Raw genomic sequence first — 19209 nt, 5'->3', positions numbered from 1 at the left:
GAAGGACCGTGGCAGTTGTCCGGCAGCGCTTCTGGTGGGCGTCTATGGAGGCCGACGTCCGGGAGTATATCCAGGCCTGCACCACCTGTGCCAGGGGCAAGGCAGACCACCAAAGGTCCCAAGGACTTCTCCAGCCGCTTCCTGTGCCTCATCGCCCCTGGTCCCATATCGGCCTGGATTTCGTCACGGGCCTCCCGCTGTCCCAGGGCAACACCACCATCCCCACGATAGTGGACCGATTTTCCAAGGCGGCCCACTTCGTGGCCCTCCCGAAGCTCCCAATGGCCCAGGAGACAGCAGACCTCCTGGTCTACCACGTCGTCCGTCTGCATGGGATACCTACTGACGTTGTCTCGGATCGTGGTCCCCAGTTTTCCTCTCAAGTCTGGAGGAGTTTCTGCAGGGAACTGGGGGCCACAGCGAGTCTCTCGTCCGGGTACCACCCACAGATGAACGGACAGGCAGAACGGGCCAACCAAGAGTTGGAACAGACCCTCCGCTGTGTGACATCCGCGCACCCGACGGCCTGGAGTACCCATCTGGCCTGGATCGAGTATGCACATAACAGCCAGGTGTCTTCTGCCACCGGCCTCTCCCCGTTTGAGGTGTGTTTGGGGTACCAGCCCCCATTGTTTTCCGTGGTAGAGGGAGAGGTCGGTGTGCCCTCGGTCCAGGCCCACCTGCGGAGGTGCCGTAGGGTGTGGCGCACCACCCGTTCTGCCTTGTTGAAGGCCCGGACGAGGGCTAAAGCCCATGCAGACCGCCGGCGGTCCCCGGCCCCTGCATACCAGCCCGGGCAGGAGGTGTGGTTAGCAACGAAGGACATCCCCCTCCAAGTGGACTCCCCTAAGCTGAAGGACAGATACATTGGACCATTCAAAATCCTCAAGATCCTCAGCCCTGCCGCAGTGAAGCTCCAACTCCCAGCTTCACTGCGGATCCATCCTGTTTTCCATGTGTCCAGACTGAAACCACACCACACCTCACCCCTCTGTGCTCCCGGTCCGGCGCTGCCTCCTGCCCGGATCATTGACGGGGAGCCGGCTTGGACAGTGCGCCGGCTCCTGGACGTCCGTCGAGTGGGCCGGGGGTTCCAGTATTTGGTGGACTGGGAGGGATATGGACCCGAGGAACGCTCCTGGGTGAAGAGGAGCTTCATCCTGGACCCGGCCCACCTGGCCGATTTCTACCGCCGACACCCGGATAAACCCGGTCGGGCGCCAGGAGGCGCCCGTTGAGGGGCGGGTGTTGTTGTGTGGGCCGCCAGAAGAGGAGGTACTGCTGGCCCACCACCAGAGGGCGCCCTGCCTGAAGTGCAGGCTTCAGGCACGAGAGGGCGCTGCCGCCACAGACACAGCCGGGGGTGACAGCTGTCACTCATTATCTCATGACAGCTGTCACCCATCTTCACTTCATCATACTACTCCATAAAACCCGGACGTCATCTCCACCTCGTTGCCGAGATATCTTCGACCTGTTAAGGTAACTTCTCAGCTGTAGTCAACTCTGACAAATAATCTGAGCTCTTTTTGCAGCCGTTTTCCTGTGGTGTTTCCTTATCTGCTGGATTGGCGTTTGGTGTGATTAGCGACGGCTTCGCCTCACACCCCAACCAGATAAGTGGTTAAACAGGAGCTGCACGAGTGTGTGATTTGAGGTGGAGGTGGAATTTCCACCATTGTTGTTACTGGGTGTACACACACCCACATCTTATTGTTTCTGCTCCTTGCCAGCAGTACCAGATCCGACACTCGGAGACGGTGGCCACCTGGGGACTCGGGACTTGGCGGCTCCAGTATTCTCCGGGTTCGGTGGCGGAGGAAATCGTGTGGTTCCGGTTCTTCTCAGGACAGACGTCTTCTATCCTCGAGCCTGCCCACACGTCATCTTTGTGGATTGACTGTTTGCAAAATTCTGTAGTCTTCTGTATTGTGGTTGTGCTCATTTCACAACAGTAAAGTGTTCATATTCGACTCTTTCATTGTCCATTCATTTGCGCCCCCTGTTGTGGGTCCATGTCACTACACTTTCCCAACAGGATCTTCAGTTTGGTGGGCTCAGAGTCTCATCACTGTTTTTTGCAGATGATGTGGTCCTGTTGGCTTCATTGGCCTGTGACCTCCAGCACTCACTGGGTCAGTTCACACCCGAGTGTGAAGCAGCTGGGATGAAGATCAGCACCTCTAAATCTGAAGCCATGGTTCTCAACAGGAAACCTACTCTGGGTAGGAAATGAGGTCTTGCCACAAGTGAAGGAGTTCAAGAACCTTGGGGTCTTGTTTACAAGTGAGGGGACACTTGGCTGGAGAATCAGTGCAGCAGGGATGGTGTTGCATTTGCTCTACCGTACTGTTGTGACAAAAAGGGAGTTGAGCCAAAAGGTGAAGCTCTCGATCTACTGGTCAATCTTTGTTCTTACTCTCACAAACTAACTAACATTATACAATCTTGTAATAGGCAGTACTATAGTGATTTATTGGAAAAACAAAATAAAACAAATATTAAGAGTACTTGGACATTTTAAAATGAAATCATAAATACAACAAAAGTTGTTAAAGAATATCCTGCTTATTTTTACACAAATACTGACATACGAGGTCTGTTAGAAAAGTATCCGACCTTATTATTTTTTTCAAAAACCATATGGATTTGAATCACGTGTGATTGAGTCAGCCAAGCTTGAACCTTCGTGCGCATGCGTGAGTTTTTTCACGCCTGTCTTTTGCGTCATTCGCCTGTGAGCAGGCTTTGAGTGAGGAGTGGTCCACCCCTCTCGTCGTTTTTTTCATTGTTTAGGAATGGCTCAGAGACTGCCGCTTTGCTTGATCAAAATTTTTTCAGAAACTGTGAGGGACATCAAAGTGGACACCATTCGAGAAATTCAGATGGTTTTTGGTGAAAACTTTATGGGCTTCAAAGAGATTACGGAGTGTTACTGTCGCTTTAAGGACGGCCCAGAGCGACTGGTGGTGCGCCGCGCTCTGAAGCCGCCATCGACAGGCTGAGCGACCATTTCATTTCTAAACGGATGGCTGTATGGATCCGTGACCATCGTGTGCAATTTCTCTGGTTATCACAAGAGCTGGACATCAACCATTTTCTGGCAGATTTCACTTTTAACAAGAGATTTTGCCATGGAAAGCTGAACGGAGGCTTCACGCGTCACGATGGATTCGCTACTGGAGCAAGACAAAACCACCTCCGTTTTTGTCTCACAGGATGGCTTTGAGATGCCGTTCAGAGAGCTGTCGGTTTTTCCATCGAGTGATTATCCAAGAAATTGTGGATGTGCCTGGACATGCCAGAACATGTCCTGTGAGACTTCATCACGGCGTTGCTTTGCGCCATGCGGCACCGCCGTGACGCGCGAAGCCTCCGCTCCTCTTTCCATGACAAAAACTCCTGTAACAGTGGAATGTGCCCTTCATTTCCAAACTGGACGCTGTGTTTTACCCGGGATGTCATCTGGCTAGCACAGGAATTGTGAAAAGACGTGGACATCAGCACTTTTTTGGCACATTGAGACAGACGTGCGGAGAAATTCCGCGGGTCACGGCGGTGCCGCATGCCACAAAGCAACGCCGTGATGAAGCCTCACAGGACATGTTCTGGCATGACCACATCGCGCCACTTATGTGGTGTATATATATATAATATATATATATATATATATATATATATATATATATATATATATATATATATATATATATATATATATACATATATATTAAACTCCCAAACTATAATATGTAGCCCTAAAAACTATATATTTTCTGAATCCTCATGACATCAAATTAAATCAAATCAATTTTATTTATATAGCGCCAAATCACAACAAACAGTTGCCCCAAGGTGCTTTATATTGTAAGGAAAAAGCCATACAATAACTATAGAAAAACCCCCAACGGTCAAAACGACCCCCTGTGAGCAAGCACTTGGCGACAGTGGGATGGAAAAACTCCCTTTTAACAGGAAGAAACCTCCAGCAGAACCAGGCTCAGGGAGGGGCAGTCTTCTGCTGGGACTGGTTGGGGCTGAGGGGAGAGAATCAGGAAAAAGACATGCTGTGGAAGAGAATAGAGATCAATCACTAATGATTAAATGCAGAGTGGTGGATACAGAGCAAAAAGAGAAAGAAACACTCAGTGCATCATGGGAACCCCCCAGCAGTCTAAGTCTATAGCAGCATAACTAAGGGATGGTTCAGGGTCACCTGATGCAGCCCTAACTATAAGCTTTAGCAAAAAGGAAAGTTTTAACCCTAATCTTAAAAGTAGAGAGGGTGTCTGTCTCCCTGATCCGAATTGGGAGCTGGTTCCACAGGAGAGGAGCCTGAAAACTGAAGGCTCTGCCTCCCATTCTACTCTTAAAAACCCTAGGAACTACAAGTAAGCCTGCAGTCTGAGAGCGAAGCGCTCTATTGGTGTGATATGGTACTATGAGGTCCCTAAGATAAGATGGGACCTGATTATTCAAAACCTTATAAGGAAGAAGAAGAATTTTAAATTCTATTCTAGAATTAACAGGAAGCCAATGAAGAGAGGCCAATATGGGTGAAATATGCTCTCTCCTTCTAGTCCCTGTCAGTAGTCTAGCTGCAGCATTTTGAATTAACTGAAGGCTTTTCAGGGATCTTTTAGGACAACCTGATAATAATGAATTACAATAGTCCAGCCTAGAGGAAATAAATGCATGAATTAGTTTTTCAGCATCACTCTGAGACAAGACCTTTCTAATTTTAGATATATTGCGCAAATGCAAAAAAGCAGTTCTACATATTTGCTTAATATGCGCATTGAAGGACATATCCTGATCAAAAATGACTCCAAGATTTCTCACAGTATTACTAGAGGTCAGGGTAATGCCATCCAGAGTAAGGATCTGGTTAGACACCATGTTTCTAAGATTTGTGGGGCCAAGTACAATAACTTCAGTTTTATCTGAATTTAAAAGCAGGAAATTAGAGGTCATCCATGTCTTTATGTCTGTAAGACATTCCTGCAGTTTAAGTAATTGGTGTGTCCTCTGGCTTCATGGATAGATAAAGCTGGGTACGTATCATCTGCGTAATAATGAAAATTTAAGCAATGCTTTCTAATAATACTGCCTAAGGGAAGCATGTATAAAGTGAATAAAATTGGTCCTAGCACAGAACCTTGTGGAACTCCGTAATTAACCTTAGTCTGTGAAGAAGACTCCCCATTTACATGAACAATTTGTAATCTATTAGATAAATATGATTCAAACCACCGCAGCGCAGTGCCGTTAATACCTATGGCATGCTCTAATCTCTGTAAGAAAATTTTATGGTCAACAGTATCAAAAGCAGCAATGAGGTCTAACAGGACAAGCACAGAGATGAGTCCACTGTCTGAGGCCATAAGAAGATCATTTGTAACCTTCACTAATGCTGTTTCTGTACTATGATGAATTCTAAAACCTGACTGAAACTCTTCAAATAGACCATTCCTCTGCAGATGATCAGTTAGCTGTTTTACAACTACCCTTTCAAGAATTTTTGAGAGAAAAGGAAGGTTGGAGATTGGCCTATAATTAGCTAAGATAGCTGGGTCAAGTGATGGCTTTTTAAGTAATGGTTTAATTACTGCCACCTTAAAAGCCTGTGGTACATAGCCAACTAATAAAGATAGATTGATCATATTTAAGATCGAAGCATTAATTAATGGTAGGGCTTCCTTGAGCAGCCTGGTAGGAATGGGGTCTAATAGACATGTTGATGGTTTGGAGGAAGTAACTAATGAAAATAACTCAGACAGAACAATCGGAGAGAAAGAGTCTAACCAAATACCAGCATTACTGAAAGCAGCCAAAGATAACGATATGTCTTTGGGATGGTTATGAGTAATTTTTTCTCTAATAGTTAAAATTTTATTAGCAAAGAAAGACATGAAGTCATTACTAGTTAAAGGAATACTCGGCTCAATAGAGCTCTGACTCTTTGTCAGCCTGGCTACAGTGCTGAAAAGAAACCTGGGGTTGTTCTTATTTTCTTCAATTAATGATGAGTAGTAAGATGTCCTAGCTTTACGGAGGGCTTTTTTAATAGAGCAACAGACTCTTTTTCCAAGCTTAGTGAAGATCTTCTAAATTAGTGAGACGCCGTTTCCTCTCCAACTTACGGGTTATCTGCTTTAAGCTGCGAGTTTGTGAGTTATACCACGGAGTCAGGCACTTCTGATTTAAGGCTCTCTTTTTCAGAGGAGCTACAGCATCCAAAGTTGTGCTCAATGAGGATGTAAAACTATTGACGAGATAATCTATCCCACTCACAGAGTTTAGGTAGCTACTCTGCACTGTGTCACTGGAGAGCATAACAAAGAAGGAATCATATCCTTAAACCTAGTTACAGCGCTTTCCGAAAGAAAAATTCACAAACTCACAGTAACGACCAGGTGGACGATAGATAACAACAAATAAAACTGGTTTTTGGGACTTCAAATTTGGATGGACAAGACTAAGAGTCAAGCTTTCAAATGAATTAAAGCTCTGTCTGGGTTTTTGATTAATTAATAAGCTGGAGTGGAAGATTGCTGCTAATCCTTCCCCTCGGCCCATGCTACGAGCATTCTGACAGTTAGTGTGACTCGGGGGTGTTGACTCATTTAAACGAACATATTCATCCTGCTGTAACCAGGTTTCTGTAAGGCAGAATAAATCAATATGTTGATCAATTATTATATCATTTACTAACAGGGCCTTAGAAGAGAGAGACCTAATGTTTAATAAACCACATTTAACTGTTTTAGTCTGTGGTGCAGTTGAAGGTGCTATATTATTTTTTTCTTTTTGAATTTTTATGCTTAAATAGATTTTTACTGGTAGTTGGTGGTCTGGGAGCAGGCACCATCTCTATGGGGTATTGGGCGGATGGCAGGGGTAGAGAAGCTGCAGAGAGGTGTGTAAGACTACAACTCTGCTTCCTGGTCCCAACCCTGGATAGTCACAGTTTGGAGGGTTTAATAAAATTGGCCAGATTTCTAGACATGAGAGCTGCTCCATCCAAAGTGGGATGGATGCCATCTCTCCTAACAAGACCAGGTTTTCCCCAGAAGCTTTGCCAATTATCTATGAAGCCCAACTCATTTTTTGGACACCACTCAGACAGCCAGCAATTCAAGGAGAACATGCGGCTAAACATGTCACTCCTGGTCCGGTTGGGGAGGGGCCCAGAGAAAATTACAGAGTCCGACATTGTTTTTGTAAAGTTACACATCGATTCAATGTTAATTTTAGTGACGTCCGATTGGTGTAACCGGGTGTCATTACTGCTGACGTGAATTACAATCTTACCAAATTTACACATAGCCTTAGCCAGCAGTTTCAAATTTCCTTCAGTGTCGCCTGCTCTGGCCCCCGGAAGACATTTGACTATGGTTGCTGGTGTCGCTAACTTCACATTTCTCAAAACAGAGTCGCCAATAACCAGAGTTTGTTCCTCGGCGGGTGTGTCACTGAGTGGGGAAAAACGGTTAGAAATGTGAATGGGTTGGTGGTGTACATGGGGCTTCTGTTTAGGACTACGCTTCCTCCTCACAGTCACCCAGCCAGCCTGCTTTCCCGGCTGCTCGGGATCTGCTGGGGGACAGCTAACGGTGGCTAAGCTACCTTGGTCCGCACCGACTACAGGGGCCTGGCTAGCTGTAGGATTTTCCAAGGCGCGGAGCCGAGTCTCCAATTCGCCCAGCCTGGCCTCCAAAGCTACGAATAAGCCAACACAAATACATTGAGGCATGGACACTTCAGTCAGTTTGCAAAACATGAAGGGAAGCCAGTGATGCCTTTGGAAGTTTGTAGACAGAACACGCCGTCAGGTCTGGAGATGCTAGATGGAACATTGACATTTTTATTCCATGTATAATTATTAACTGAAGACAGTTGTTTTTCAGCTGGGCAGTGTTTCTGTAATGAATGGCTGTTCTATGAGCTGGTCCAGCTGTTTACAATGTACGTAATATGTATGTTGCAGACATGAAGCAAAGCTCTTCAGCATCTCACCGTGTCATTTGGGTCCTTCAGACTTTTTTCAGTAAATGGTTCTGGGGAGCATTAGTGTGACTAAAACTCTTCACCTTCTGGGGGGCTTTGCCACTCAGAACACCCAACTCGGGCCCTCTTAACCTCCTGCCATTTTAAGCTTTTTTTTTTTTTTTACTTTTCCTCTCACATGTTCCTCCCCCATCTAACCATGTCATTTAGGTCCTTCAGACTTTATTTTCAGTAAAATGGTTCAAAGGAGCATTCGATGGCTAAAACCCTTCAGCTTACTTATTTTCAAAGATCAAAATATTTTTACATGTAAGTTACACACTAGTCATTGACTTACCTCAAGAACTGTCAAGGTGTACACCGCCTCTCAGATGAGCATTCCCGGAAGTGCTCAACATTTGACCATTTCCTGTTTCACTGTGGACTAAAAATTTGGCATTTCCTCTTTAAGCCACCCTGTACCATGCGCAAGCTCACACTGCTTGCACGTTGCTTCGCTCGAATTATAAACCTATGACAAGGACTTGTACAAAGCTCCATGAAATTCAATCTAAAAGTGTGCGAGCAGTTGATTTTAGAATGCAAGCACCCAAGCATGAAACTTATGGAGTCTACATTTGTTCGTCAAGATGCATAACTCTGGTAAAATGAGTCCAAGTTGAATGATATTAAAATGTGTGTATTACCAACCTATAAGAAGGATTTGTACCAAGTTTCCCAAATTCCTACTAAAAACGTGTCTATTTCAGATTCAGAACACTTATACTACATATATTAGTATTAGTCACTACTTATATTACAATTTGTTCATGTAAATGGGGCAATCTTCTTCACAGACTAAAGTTAATTATGGAGTTCCACAAGGTTCTGTGCTAGGACCAATTTTATTCACTTTATACATGCTTCCCTTAGGCAGTATTATTAGACGGTATTGCTTAAATTTTCATTGTTACGCAGATGATACCCAGCTTTATCTATCCATGAAGCCAGAGGACACACACCAATTAGCTAAACTGCAGGATTGTCTTACAGACATAAAGACATGGATGACCTCTAATTTCCTGCTTTTAAACTCAGATAAAACTGAAGTTATTGTACTTGGCCCCACAAATCTTAGAAACATGGTGTCTAACCAGATCCTTACTCTGGATGGCATTACCCTGACCTCTAGTAACACTGTGAGAAATCTTGGAGTCATTTTTGATCAGGATATGTCATTCAAAGCGCATATTAAACAAATATGTAGGACTGCTTTTTTGCATTTACGCAATATCTCTAAAATTAGAAAGGTCTTGTCTCAGAGTGATGCTGAAAAACTAATTCATGCATTTATTTCCTCCAGGCTGGACTATTGTAATTCATTATTATCAGGTTGTCCTAAAAGTTCCCTAAAAAGCCTTCAGTTAATTCAAAATGCTGCAGCTAGAGTACTAACGGGGACTAGAAGGAGAGAGCATATCTCACCCATATTGGCCTCTCTTCATTGGCTTCCTGTTAATTCTAGAATAGAATTTAAAATTCTTCTTCTTACTTATAAGGTTTTGAATAATCAGGTCCCATCTTATCTTAGGGACCTCGTAGTACCATATCACCCCAATAGAGCGCTTCGCTCTCAGACTGCAGGCTTACTTGTAGTTCCTAGGGTTTGTAAGAGTAGAATGGGAGGCAGAGCCTTCATCTTTCAGGCTCCTCTCCTGTGGAACCAGCTCCCAATTCAGATCAGGGAGACAGACACCCTCTCTACTTTTAAGATTAGGCTTAAAACTTTCCTTTTTGCTAAAGCTTATAGTTAGGGCTGGATCGGGTGACCCTGAACCATCCCTTAGTTATGCTGCTATAGACGTAGACTGCTGGGGGGTTCCCATGATGCACTGTTTCTTTCTCTTTTTGCTCTGTATGCACCACTCTGCTTTTAATCATTAGTGATCAATCTCTGCTCCCCTCCACAGCATGTCTTTTTCCTGGTTCTCTCCCTCAGCCCCAACCAGTCCCAGCAGAAGACTGCCCCTCCCTGAGCCTGGTTCTGCTGGAGGTTTCTTCCTGTTAAAAGGGAGTTTTTCCTTCCCACTGTAGCCAAGTGCTTGCTCACAGGGGGTCGTTTTGACCGTTGGGGTTTTACATAATTATTGTATGGCCTTGCCTTACAATATAAAGCGCCTTGGGGCAACTGTTTGTTGTGATTTGGCGCTATATAAAAAAAAAATTGAAATTATACCCTTTTTTGGAGAGACGAACAGAAATCACCACCATTTTTTGTTGCCATGTTACCAGAATGTCCTAGGTAATGTTTCCTCACAATGCAAGAGACAGAGCTCAGCTATCAATTAACCATTAAACAGTCATTCCAGCGATTTCACCTGGTAACAAAAACATCTAGCTGTCACCTCACAACCATACAGGAAGACAAGATTAATATTTTTATTTTTTGCTTTCGAGTGCCCTTTTCGAGCAGCATAAGACAGGATTAAATAACGCTTGAAAATAAAATTATGTATACTAAAGCAGATACAAAACACAATAACACTTTTATTCTGTACACCATGTGGATCAAGAGGCCACTAAAACTGCTGCAAGAAGCTACACCTGCAAGAAAGGCCACGAAATGGTCTGAAAGTAAAACAGGAGAAACAACTCAACAATTGGAGCATCACCAACACATGCAAAGAGGATCCTTTATCCCGCATATGAGGTCTGTGATGAAAAAAGCGGTCCTTTTTATTTTTTTCAAAAAATAAATGGATTTGATTCATATGTTTTTATGTCAGACAAGCTTGAACCCTTGTGCGCATGCGTGAGTTTTTTCACGCGTGTCGGTGACGTCATTCGCCTGTGGGCAGGCCTTGAGTGAGGAGTGCTCCACCCCGCCCGTCGGAATCTCTTTGTCTGAATAGCCGCAGCTGCGCGTTGCTTTATCAACATTTTTTCTGGACCTGTGAAGGAATATCCAAGTGGACACTATTCGAGAAATTAAGCTGGTTTTCGGTGAAAAGTTTAACGGCTGATGAGAGATTATGGGGTGTTTCTGTCGCTGTAAGGACTTCCCACGGAGCGGGACGTCGTGCAGCGCTTCCAGGCACTGTCGTCGGCCTGTTTCGACCTGAAAACATCCTAATTTAAGGCTTAATTCACCCAGGACGTCGTGAGAAAACAGAAGATTCAGAACAGGCCGGCATGAGGACTTTATGCGGACATTCCACTGTTTAAGGACATTTTGTAAAGAAGACGTGCGCGCAAATTCACTGAGTCGTTTCCGTGACGACTCGGCGAATCTGTGTGCGCCGCAACAGGAAAAACACCTCCGTGTTGGAAACCATTTGTAAAATTCAGGCGGCTTTTGATGGCTTTCAACAAGTGAGTAACTGAGAAATTGTTTAACAGCTTGGGCATGTTCCAACTTGCCCGTTAAGGTTTCCAACAGAGGTGTTTTTCCTGTCGCGACCACCCGCGGTCGGGTCCGGCCCGACATGCGACTCGGCCCACACATTCTTTCATTACAAAATGTCCGTTAACAATGGAATGTCCGAATAAACTCCTCATGCCAACTTCTTCTGAAAGTTCTCTGTTCTCTGACGACTTACTGGGTCAACAGAGCCTGAAATGTGGAAGTTTTCAACTTGAAACGGCGAGACGCAGCTGCCTCGGAGCACAGATCGCCGTCAGGCGCCATGGGCCGTCCTTAAAGCGACACTACCAGACCAAAATCTCTCATCAGCCGTTAAAATTTTTACCTAAAACCAGCTGAATTTATCGAATGGTGTCCACTCAGTTGTGCCTTACAGTTTTTGAAAAATTTTTTATCAAACAAAGCAGTAGTCTCTGAGCCATTCCTAAACAATGAAAAAACGATGAGAGGGTGGGCCACTCCTCACTCAAAGACTGCCCACAGGCGAATGACGTAACCGACAGGTGTGAAAAAACTCTCGCATGCCCACGAGGGTTCAAGCATGTCTGATGTAATCACACGTAATTCAAATCCATATGGTTTTTGAAAAAAAATAATAAGGTCCGTTACTTTTATCACAGACCTCGTACATGAAGCTGATGTGAAAAAAAACCCACAGATGCAGAAAAAGTCACAAAGACATTAACACAGAGAAGTGAAGATGAATAGGAAAACTCAGTTCCACCCATTACCACCAGAGCAGGGTCTTAACTTTAAATCACTTGTGAGTCTCAAACTCGTGTTTATCCACTTTTACAGGTACAGTAATGTTGAAATAATCAGAAGCAGGATGCAGACCAACATCAGTTCTGCAGCATTTAGTGGGTCACCTCAATGTGACAACCAGAGTTTGCAAATAACTGCCGGACATCTGAAATACAACGTGGCATTTTCCCCACATTCTACTGGGGGAGGTGTGGGGGTGGGGGGCTGTTAAATCAATAAATAAACCAACATATTCATATGGTTGATCCATGCATAAACTACCTGTGTAGGGTCAAGGTCACCACAGCATTTATAGCATGTTCAACACTAAAGGGGACAAACATGGTAGGAGATACCCATCAGTGACAGATTACCACATTTTCACATAACCCCCCCCACTAAATAAGTACTGCTTTGCTAAATACTGCTTTACTGAAGTCACAGCACAAATGGCATGATACCTGAAAAGTAAATAAAAACAGCACATTAATTTGAAAGGAAAAAAAAAAGAAGTTTATTTGTCTTGATCATTTATTGCAGACAAAGATTTGCATTTTCAGATCAAATAGATTACAAACCATCTAGGGAGGAAGTGGCACTGCCATTTAGAAACACTCAAACTTCAATGGCATTTCTGTCAGTTGCTAGGATACAAGGCAAGGGCAATACACTTCTGTCAGCTCCACTAAAAAGAAAATGAAATTTGTATACAAAACAGTTTGCTTAAATTAGGGGGGAAACGTTGAGGTGTTGTCATAGTTGTGTGTGAGAGACTGAAAGGAAAACTTGCAGGATGGCAACTGTACTAAATTTTTCTCCAGTTTAAATGGACGCAAAGTTCTCATTTTTCTGACACCAAATAGAAACAACCCATTTCTCAATGCTGAACAAAACAGTTTGAATAAAGTAATTCAGCTCTTGTGTTAAACCTGACAGGATACTTATATTTATTTAATAAATGCAGATACAGATGGCAGACTATTTTTAGGTTAACTTCTCACCATACAGAATGTAATCAAATTGCCAACAGTGAAGTTAACTGCAGATAACCTGAACAATTAAGCAACACAGGAATGACAAATGAGCCGGTCCCTCAGGACGAGTGCCGGATCAGCTGTGTGTGTGTGTGTGTCTGTCTGAGTGCGCCTGTACATGGCTGCGTGTCTTCCTGGGGGCAGATTACACAATCATTTCCAGGTGTCGTGCATATTCGATGACCTGTTGTGCCAGCTCTGTGGAGGGGATGGTCACCTCTTCTGTCCGCTGCTGTTGACTGGTGAAAGAGTAATAGCCATCTGCGCTCAGACGCCATCCTCGCTGAAATGAGACGAGCATCAGTCTGCGCTGTTGGCACTTTTATTCTTTGTAGAAAGAATCAATGTAGGAATAGCAGTTCAGTGCCAGAAAACTAACCATAAGAATAATTTGTTAAGGAATAGGAGATGGGAACTATGATTAACATAAAAAATATATAAAGTAATATTAATAAAAAAGTAAATAAAATTGGGAATTTGTTGACTAGTAAGCTTATCCAAATCAAACTACTCTGTAGTACTATACAATCTAAGAAAAACTGAGACAAACAGCACACAACAGTTACCCTGAATTAAAGAACAAATCTTTAAACTACTTGTTTTGCCCAAACAGACTAAAACACCTTTTTTTTTGTTTTTGCAATTTTTTGAAAACCAGTATATTTAACCAGGTTATTACATTATATCATTTGCATAGAGCTCTTAAGCACTATTTTAATTGTTTCATCTAGAGTGTAGAACAGCTTACAACCACTGAAAATTTGATAATTTCTAGTTTAACACAATAAAACTAGATTAAGACACTTTGCAGCTGCGTTAGAACCATTTACAGCCCGTAGCAAAGTCTGGTTTAAAGTGTAGGCGACACGTAATGCCATGTTTTCATGAATATTTAAGACTAAAATGAAACAGTTTGACATTTAGCCTTTCCTGTTGCACAGTTCTTGAAGAGATAAATATTTGGATTTTGAACTGTGCGCCACTAAAAAAACAGGAACTTCCTGGCGTGCCGACATTGGACAAGAAGGAGGAGGAAGTGCCGTCAGCTCCGGAACCATTACCTTAATTGTCCATTAATTTATGGATTTTTCACATACCTGTTTACATCAGGTGGTTCGGGTTGAAGCTGCTCCGTGTTTTCTGTGTCAGAAACAGTTATTCTTGCCGGCAGAATCTTATTCGATGGGCAGGTGGAAACACTTATATTGACTGAGCGGATTCCACACTCCACATGGAGGCAGAACTATTTTCACTTAATTTATTTGATTTTATTGTTTTTGGATCAAGGGAATTTCGTCACGTGCAGATTGGAATGTTAGGAGCAGATGAGGTGCTACGAGTCTCAACTTGAAGCGCAAAGCGGCTCACGGTGGAAAAAGGGGATCCATTCATAGCAGAAACACGAACCATAAGCTGTGGACTGTGTCGGTCGCGGATCAGTACAGCAGAGACAACATCATGGACTTTTCTTCTGCCAGGACAACAAATTAAATTATTTTCACATATTTTCATCAAAATAAACATGCTCTCACTGAAACAGACAGGTAAGAGTATATTATTTTTTTCCTTGTGCGAATAGTTTTAATATTAAATAATAATGTGTTACGCTATTCAAGAAGGAAACAATATTTATTTTAAAAATAGCTGATATTTTCAGTCCCTCGTGACATGAATGTACCTTTTTTCGCGGGGGGGGGGGGGGGACAACTTTCTTCACGTAAGCAGCAAGACCGAAAACAACACTGAATGCCCGTGACCTTCGATCCCTCAGGCGGCACTGCATTAAAAACCAACATCATTGTGTAAAGGATCTTACCGTGTGGGCTCAGGAACACTTCAGAAAACCACTGTCAGTTAACACAGTTCTTCACTACATCTACAAGTGCAAGTTAAAACTCTACCACGCAAAGCGAAAGCCATACATCAACAACATCCAGAAATGCCAAATCAAACAAATTAAGTGTGCATTTTTTAATTGTTATGAATTAATCTGCGTTGTTGCATACTGTGGTTTGGTTTTGCGTATGAGATTTTCTTCTAAGATCAGCAACTGCATGGCTGAAGTTAAAGTGGAGGTGACACCAAGAAATGTGCACAAATAATCAATAAAATGATGAAATGTTGATATTTTTAAAAAATCCTGAACAATAAAAGTCAATGATAAGTGCGCAGGTGAACGATAAACTACAGCTGTCTGAAGCCTGCGCTCTATTTCAGCCCTGTTCAGCCCTCAGCCGCAGCCATATTGTTGCTACGTCATCACTTGAACGGCACCTGCTAATTCAAGCCCAAATCAATTGTAAACACGGCCAAGGTCGAGCTGTTTTCGGACGATTTTGTTTCTAGTGTGGAGCTATTTTTTATTTTTTTTTAAGCCCAGTCTGAAGGTGTTTCTGAAGCAGCTGTGGGGGACACTGTTATAGTTTAGAGCTTTATTTAGATGACAATAAACTTTGGAGGAAAACCTTCAGTCTGACAACAGTGATGATATTGTCAGATTTCAGAACACAGAATGGTGATTATAAAAAAAAAAATATTATATATATATATATATATATATATATATATATATATATATATATATATATATATAAACTAACGCAGGCAATTTCGGCATGGGTGGAGGTGATAAACTGTTTTTTTGTTTGGGTTTTTTTTTTGCCAGCTCTTTGGTCATAATCAACTAATTAAAAAAACATTTCTACTACAACCCCTGGCAAAAATTGTGGAATCACCGGCCTCGGAGGATGTTCATTCAGTTGTTTAATTTTGTAGAAAAAAAGCAGATCACAGTCATGACACACAACTAAAGTCATTTCAAATGGCAACTTTCTAGCTTTAAGAAACACTGTAAGAAATCAGGAAAAAAAAAATTGTGGCAGTCAGTAACTTACTTTTTTAGACCAAGCAGAGGGAAAAAAAATATGGACTCACTCAATTCTGAGGAATAAATTACGGAATCACCCTCAAAACTAACACCTGCATCAAATCAGATCTGCTCAGTCTGCATCTAAAAAGGAGTGATCACACCTTGGGGAGCTGCTGCACCAAGTGGACTGACATGAATCATGGCTCTAACACGAGAGATGTCAATTGAAACAAAGGAGAGGATTATCAAACTCTTAAAAGAGGGTAAATCATCACGCAATGTTGCAAAAGATGTTGCTTGTTCCAGTCAGCTGTGTCTAAACTCTGGACCAAATACAAACAACATGGGAAGGTTGTTAAAGGCAAACATACTGGTAGACCAAGGAAGACATCAAAGCGTCAAGACAGAAAACTTAAAGCAATATGTCTCAAAAATCGAAAATGCATAACAAAACAAATGAGGAACGAATGGGAGGAAACTGGAGTCAACGTCTGTGATCGAACTGTAAGAAACTGCCTAAAGAAAATCGGATTTACATACAGAAAAGCTAAACGAAAGCCATCATTAACACCTAAACAGAAAAAAACAAGGTTACAATGGGCTAAGAAAAAGCAATCGTGGACTGTGGATGACTGGATTAAAGTCATATTCAGTGATGAATCTCAAATCTGCATTGGGCAAGGTGATGATGCTGGAACTTTTGTTTGGTGCCGTTCCAATGAGATTTATAAAGATGACTGCCTGAAGAGAACATGTAAATTTCCACAGTCATTGATGAAAGGGACTGCATGTCAGGTAAAGGCACTGGGGAGATGGCTGTCATTACATCATCAATAATACTTTTCTTATCCCATCAACTGAAAGGATGTTTGGGGATGATGAAATCATTTTTCAAGATGATAATGCATCTTGCCATAGAGCAAAAACTGTGAAAACATTCCTTGCAAAAAGACACATAGGGTCAATGTCATGGCCTGCAAATAGTCCGGGTCTTAATCCAGTTGAAAATCTTTGGTGGAAGTTGAAGAAAATGGTCCATGACAAGGCTCCAACCTGCAAAGCTGATCTGGCAACAGCAATCAGAGAAAGTTGGAGCCAGATTGATGAAGAGTACTGTTTGTCACTCATTAAGTCCATGCCTCAGAGACTGCAAGCTGTTATAAAAGCCAGAGGTGGTGCAACAAAATACTAGTGATGTGTTGGAGCGTTCTTTTGTTTTTCATGATTCCATCATTTTTTCCTCAGAATTGAGTGATTCCATATTTTTTTCCCCTCTGCTTGGTCTAAAAAAGTAACCGTTACTGACTGCCACAATTTTTTTTTCCTGATTTCTTATAGCGTTTCTTAAAGCCAGAAAGTTGCCATTTGAAATGACTTTAGTTTTGTGTCATGTCTGTGATCTGCTTTTTTTCTACAAAATTAAACAACTGAATGAACATCTTCCGAGGCCGGTGATTCCATAATTATTGCCAGGGGTTGTATATGTGACATCAGAAAAAAGTGACGAGGAAGTGTGGATTTTTGTTTTTGTCCCCCCCAGAAACAATTTCAAATCTGAAAAATGTCACGAGGGAGTGAAAATATTTAAAATATTGTATCCTTCTTGAATACATTTAATGCACTGTAAGTTAGTAGCGTAACACGTTATTATCCATCCATTTTCTTCCACTTTATCCGGAGTCATCATATCCTTCCGGTACCCACAAATCACCCTTATGCTAAATATGAATGAAATTGGTCAACTGGTTCTTGAGACACAAGGATTAAAGATAAACAAAAGTTTTCTGACTGAATTTTTTTTCACGGCCAAATCGTAAGCTGTTCGCTATCTACCTTTTATTATAAACCCTTTTGCAACCACATCCTCAGATTTAAGGTAAAACAAGGTGGAGAGAGCTTATGAAACAGCTAATTCTCCTGCTGAACAAGATTATATTTCACTCACTAACCATTGTTGCTCTTTTCTAATAGAAAGCCTTGAACCTACACATTTAAATACTTCAGTATAAACACATTTAAGGGGGACAGCTTTTCTAGAGCCTTTACAGCGTGTCCAGAAAGTATTCACAGCACGTCACTATTTCCAAATTTTATGTTACAGTCTTATTCCAAAATAGATGAAATTCATTTTTTCCTCAAAATTCTACACACAATATGCCAAAATGACAATGTGATAGTTTTTTTTTTTATTTTTGCAAATGTATTAATAGTAGTTTTTTTTTTTTATAAATTTGTAAAAATTAAAAAAATACCCCCCCCCCCCAACTTTTTCATGTTGTCATTATGGGGTGTTGTGAGTAAAATATCCATCCATCCATTTTCTTCCGCTTTATCCGGAGTCGGGTCGCGGGGACAGCAGCTCAAGCAAAGCCGCCCAGACCTCCCGATCCACACACACCTCCCCCAGCTCCTCCGGGGGAACCCCAAGGCGTTCCCAAGTCAGCCGAGAGATGTAGTCCCTCCAGCATGTCCTGGGTCTTCCCCGGGGCCTCCTCCCAATGGGACGTGCCCGGAACACCTCTCCAGTGAGGCGTCCAGGGGGCATCCGGAAAAGATGCCCGAGCCACCTCAACTGACTCATTTCGACGTGGAGGAGCAGCGGCTCGACTCTGAGCTCCTCCCGAGTGACTGAGCTCCTCACCCTATCTCTAAGGGAGCGCACAGCCACCCTGTGGAGGAAACTCATCTCGGCCGCTTGTACTCGCGATCTCGTTCTTTCGGTCATGAGCCAAATCTCATGACCATAGGTGAGGATCGGAACGTAGATCGATCGGTAAATCAAGAGCTTTGCCCCCCTACTCAGCTCTCTCTTCACCACGACGGTCCGATACAGCGACCGCATCACTGCAGATGCTGCACCGATCCGTCTATCGATCTCACGCTCCATCCGTCCCTCACTTGTGAACAAGACCCCGAGATACTTAAACTCCTCCACTTGAGGCAAGGACACTCCACCAACCTGAAGAGGGCAAAGCACCTTTTTCCGGTCAAGAACCATGGCCTCGGATTTGGAGGTGCTGATTTTCATCCCGGACGCTTCACACTCGGCTGCAAACCGCCCCAGTGCATGCTGAAGGTCCTGATTTGACGAAGCCAACAGAACCACATCGTCCGCAAACAGCAGAGACGAGATTCTGTGGTTCCCAAAC

At 43.0% G+C, this 19209-nt stretch overlaps 1 protein-coding gene across 1 annotated transcript in view; it reads right to left on the bottom strand.

The window, feature by feature from the left end:
• Positions 1 to 12647: 12647 nt before the first annotated feature.
• Positions 12648 to 19209, bottom strand: part of psmd8 (proteasome 26S subunit, non-ATPase 8) — a 34168-nt gene continuing 27606 nt past the window's right edge. The window contains exon 7 of the mRNA XM_034168517.1: positions 12648 to 13474. Within this exon, the coding sequence (XP_034024408.1) occupies positions 13337 to 13474 (138 nt within the window). The 3' untranslated portion in view covers positions 12648 to 13336. The remainder of the gene's footprint in view (positions 13475 to 19209) is intronic.

Source organism: Thalassophryne amazonica, chromosome 4 (genome assembly GCF_902500255.1).
Source record: "Thalassophryne amazonica chromosome 4, fThaAma1.1, whole genome shotgun sequence".
In the NCBI taxonomy this organism is placed as follows: Eukaryota; Metazoa; Chordata; class Actinopteri; order Batrachoidiformes; family Batrachoididae; genus Thalassophryne; species Thalassophryne amazonica.
The sequence above is the reverse complement of the archived record's forward strand: the minus strand, read 5'-3'. Positions and strand labels throughout refer to the sequence as shown.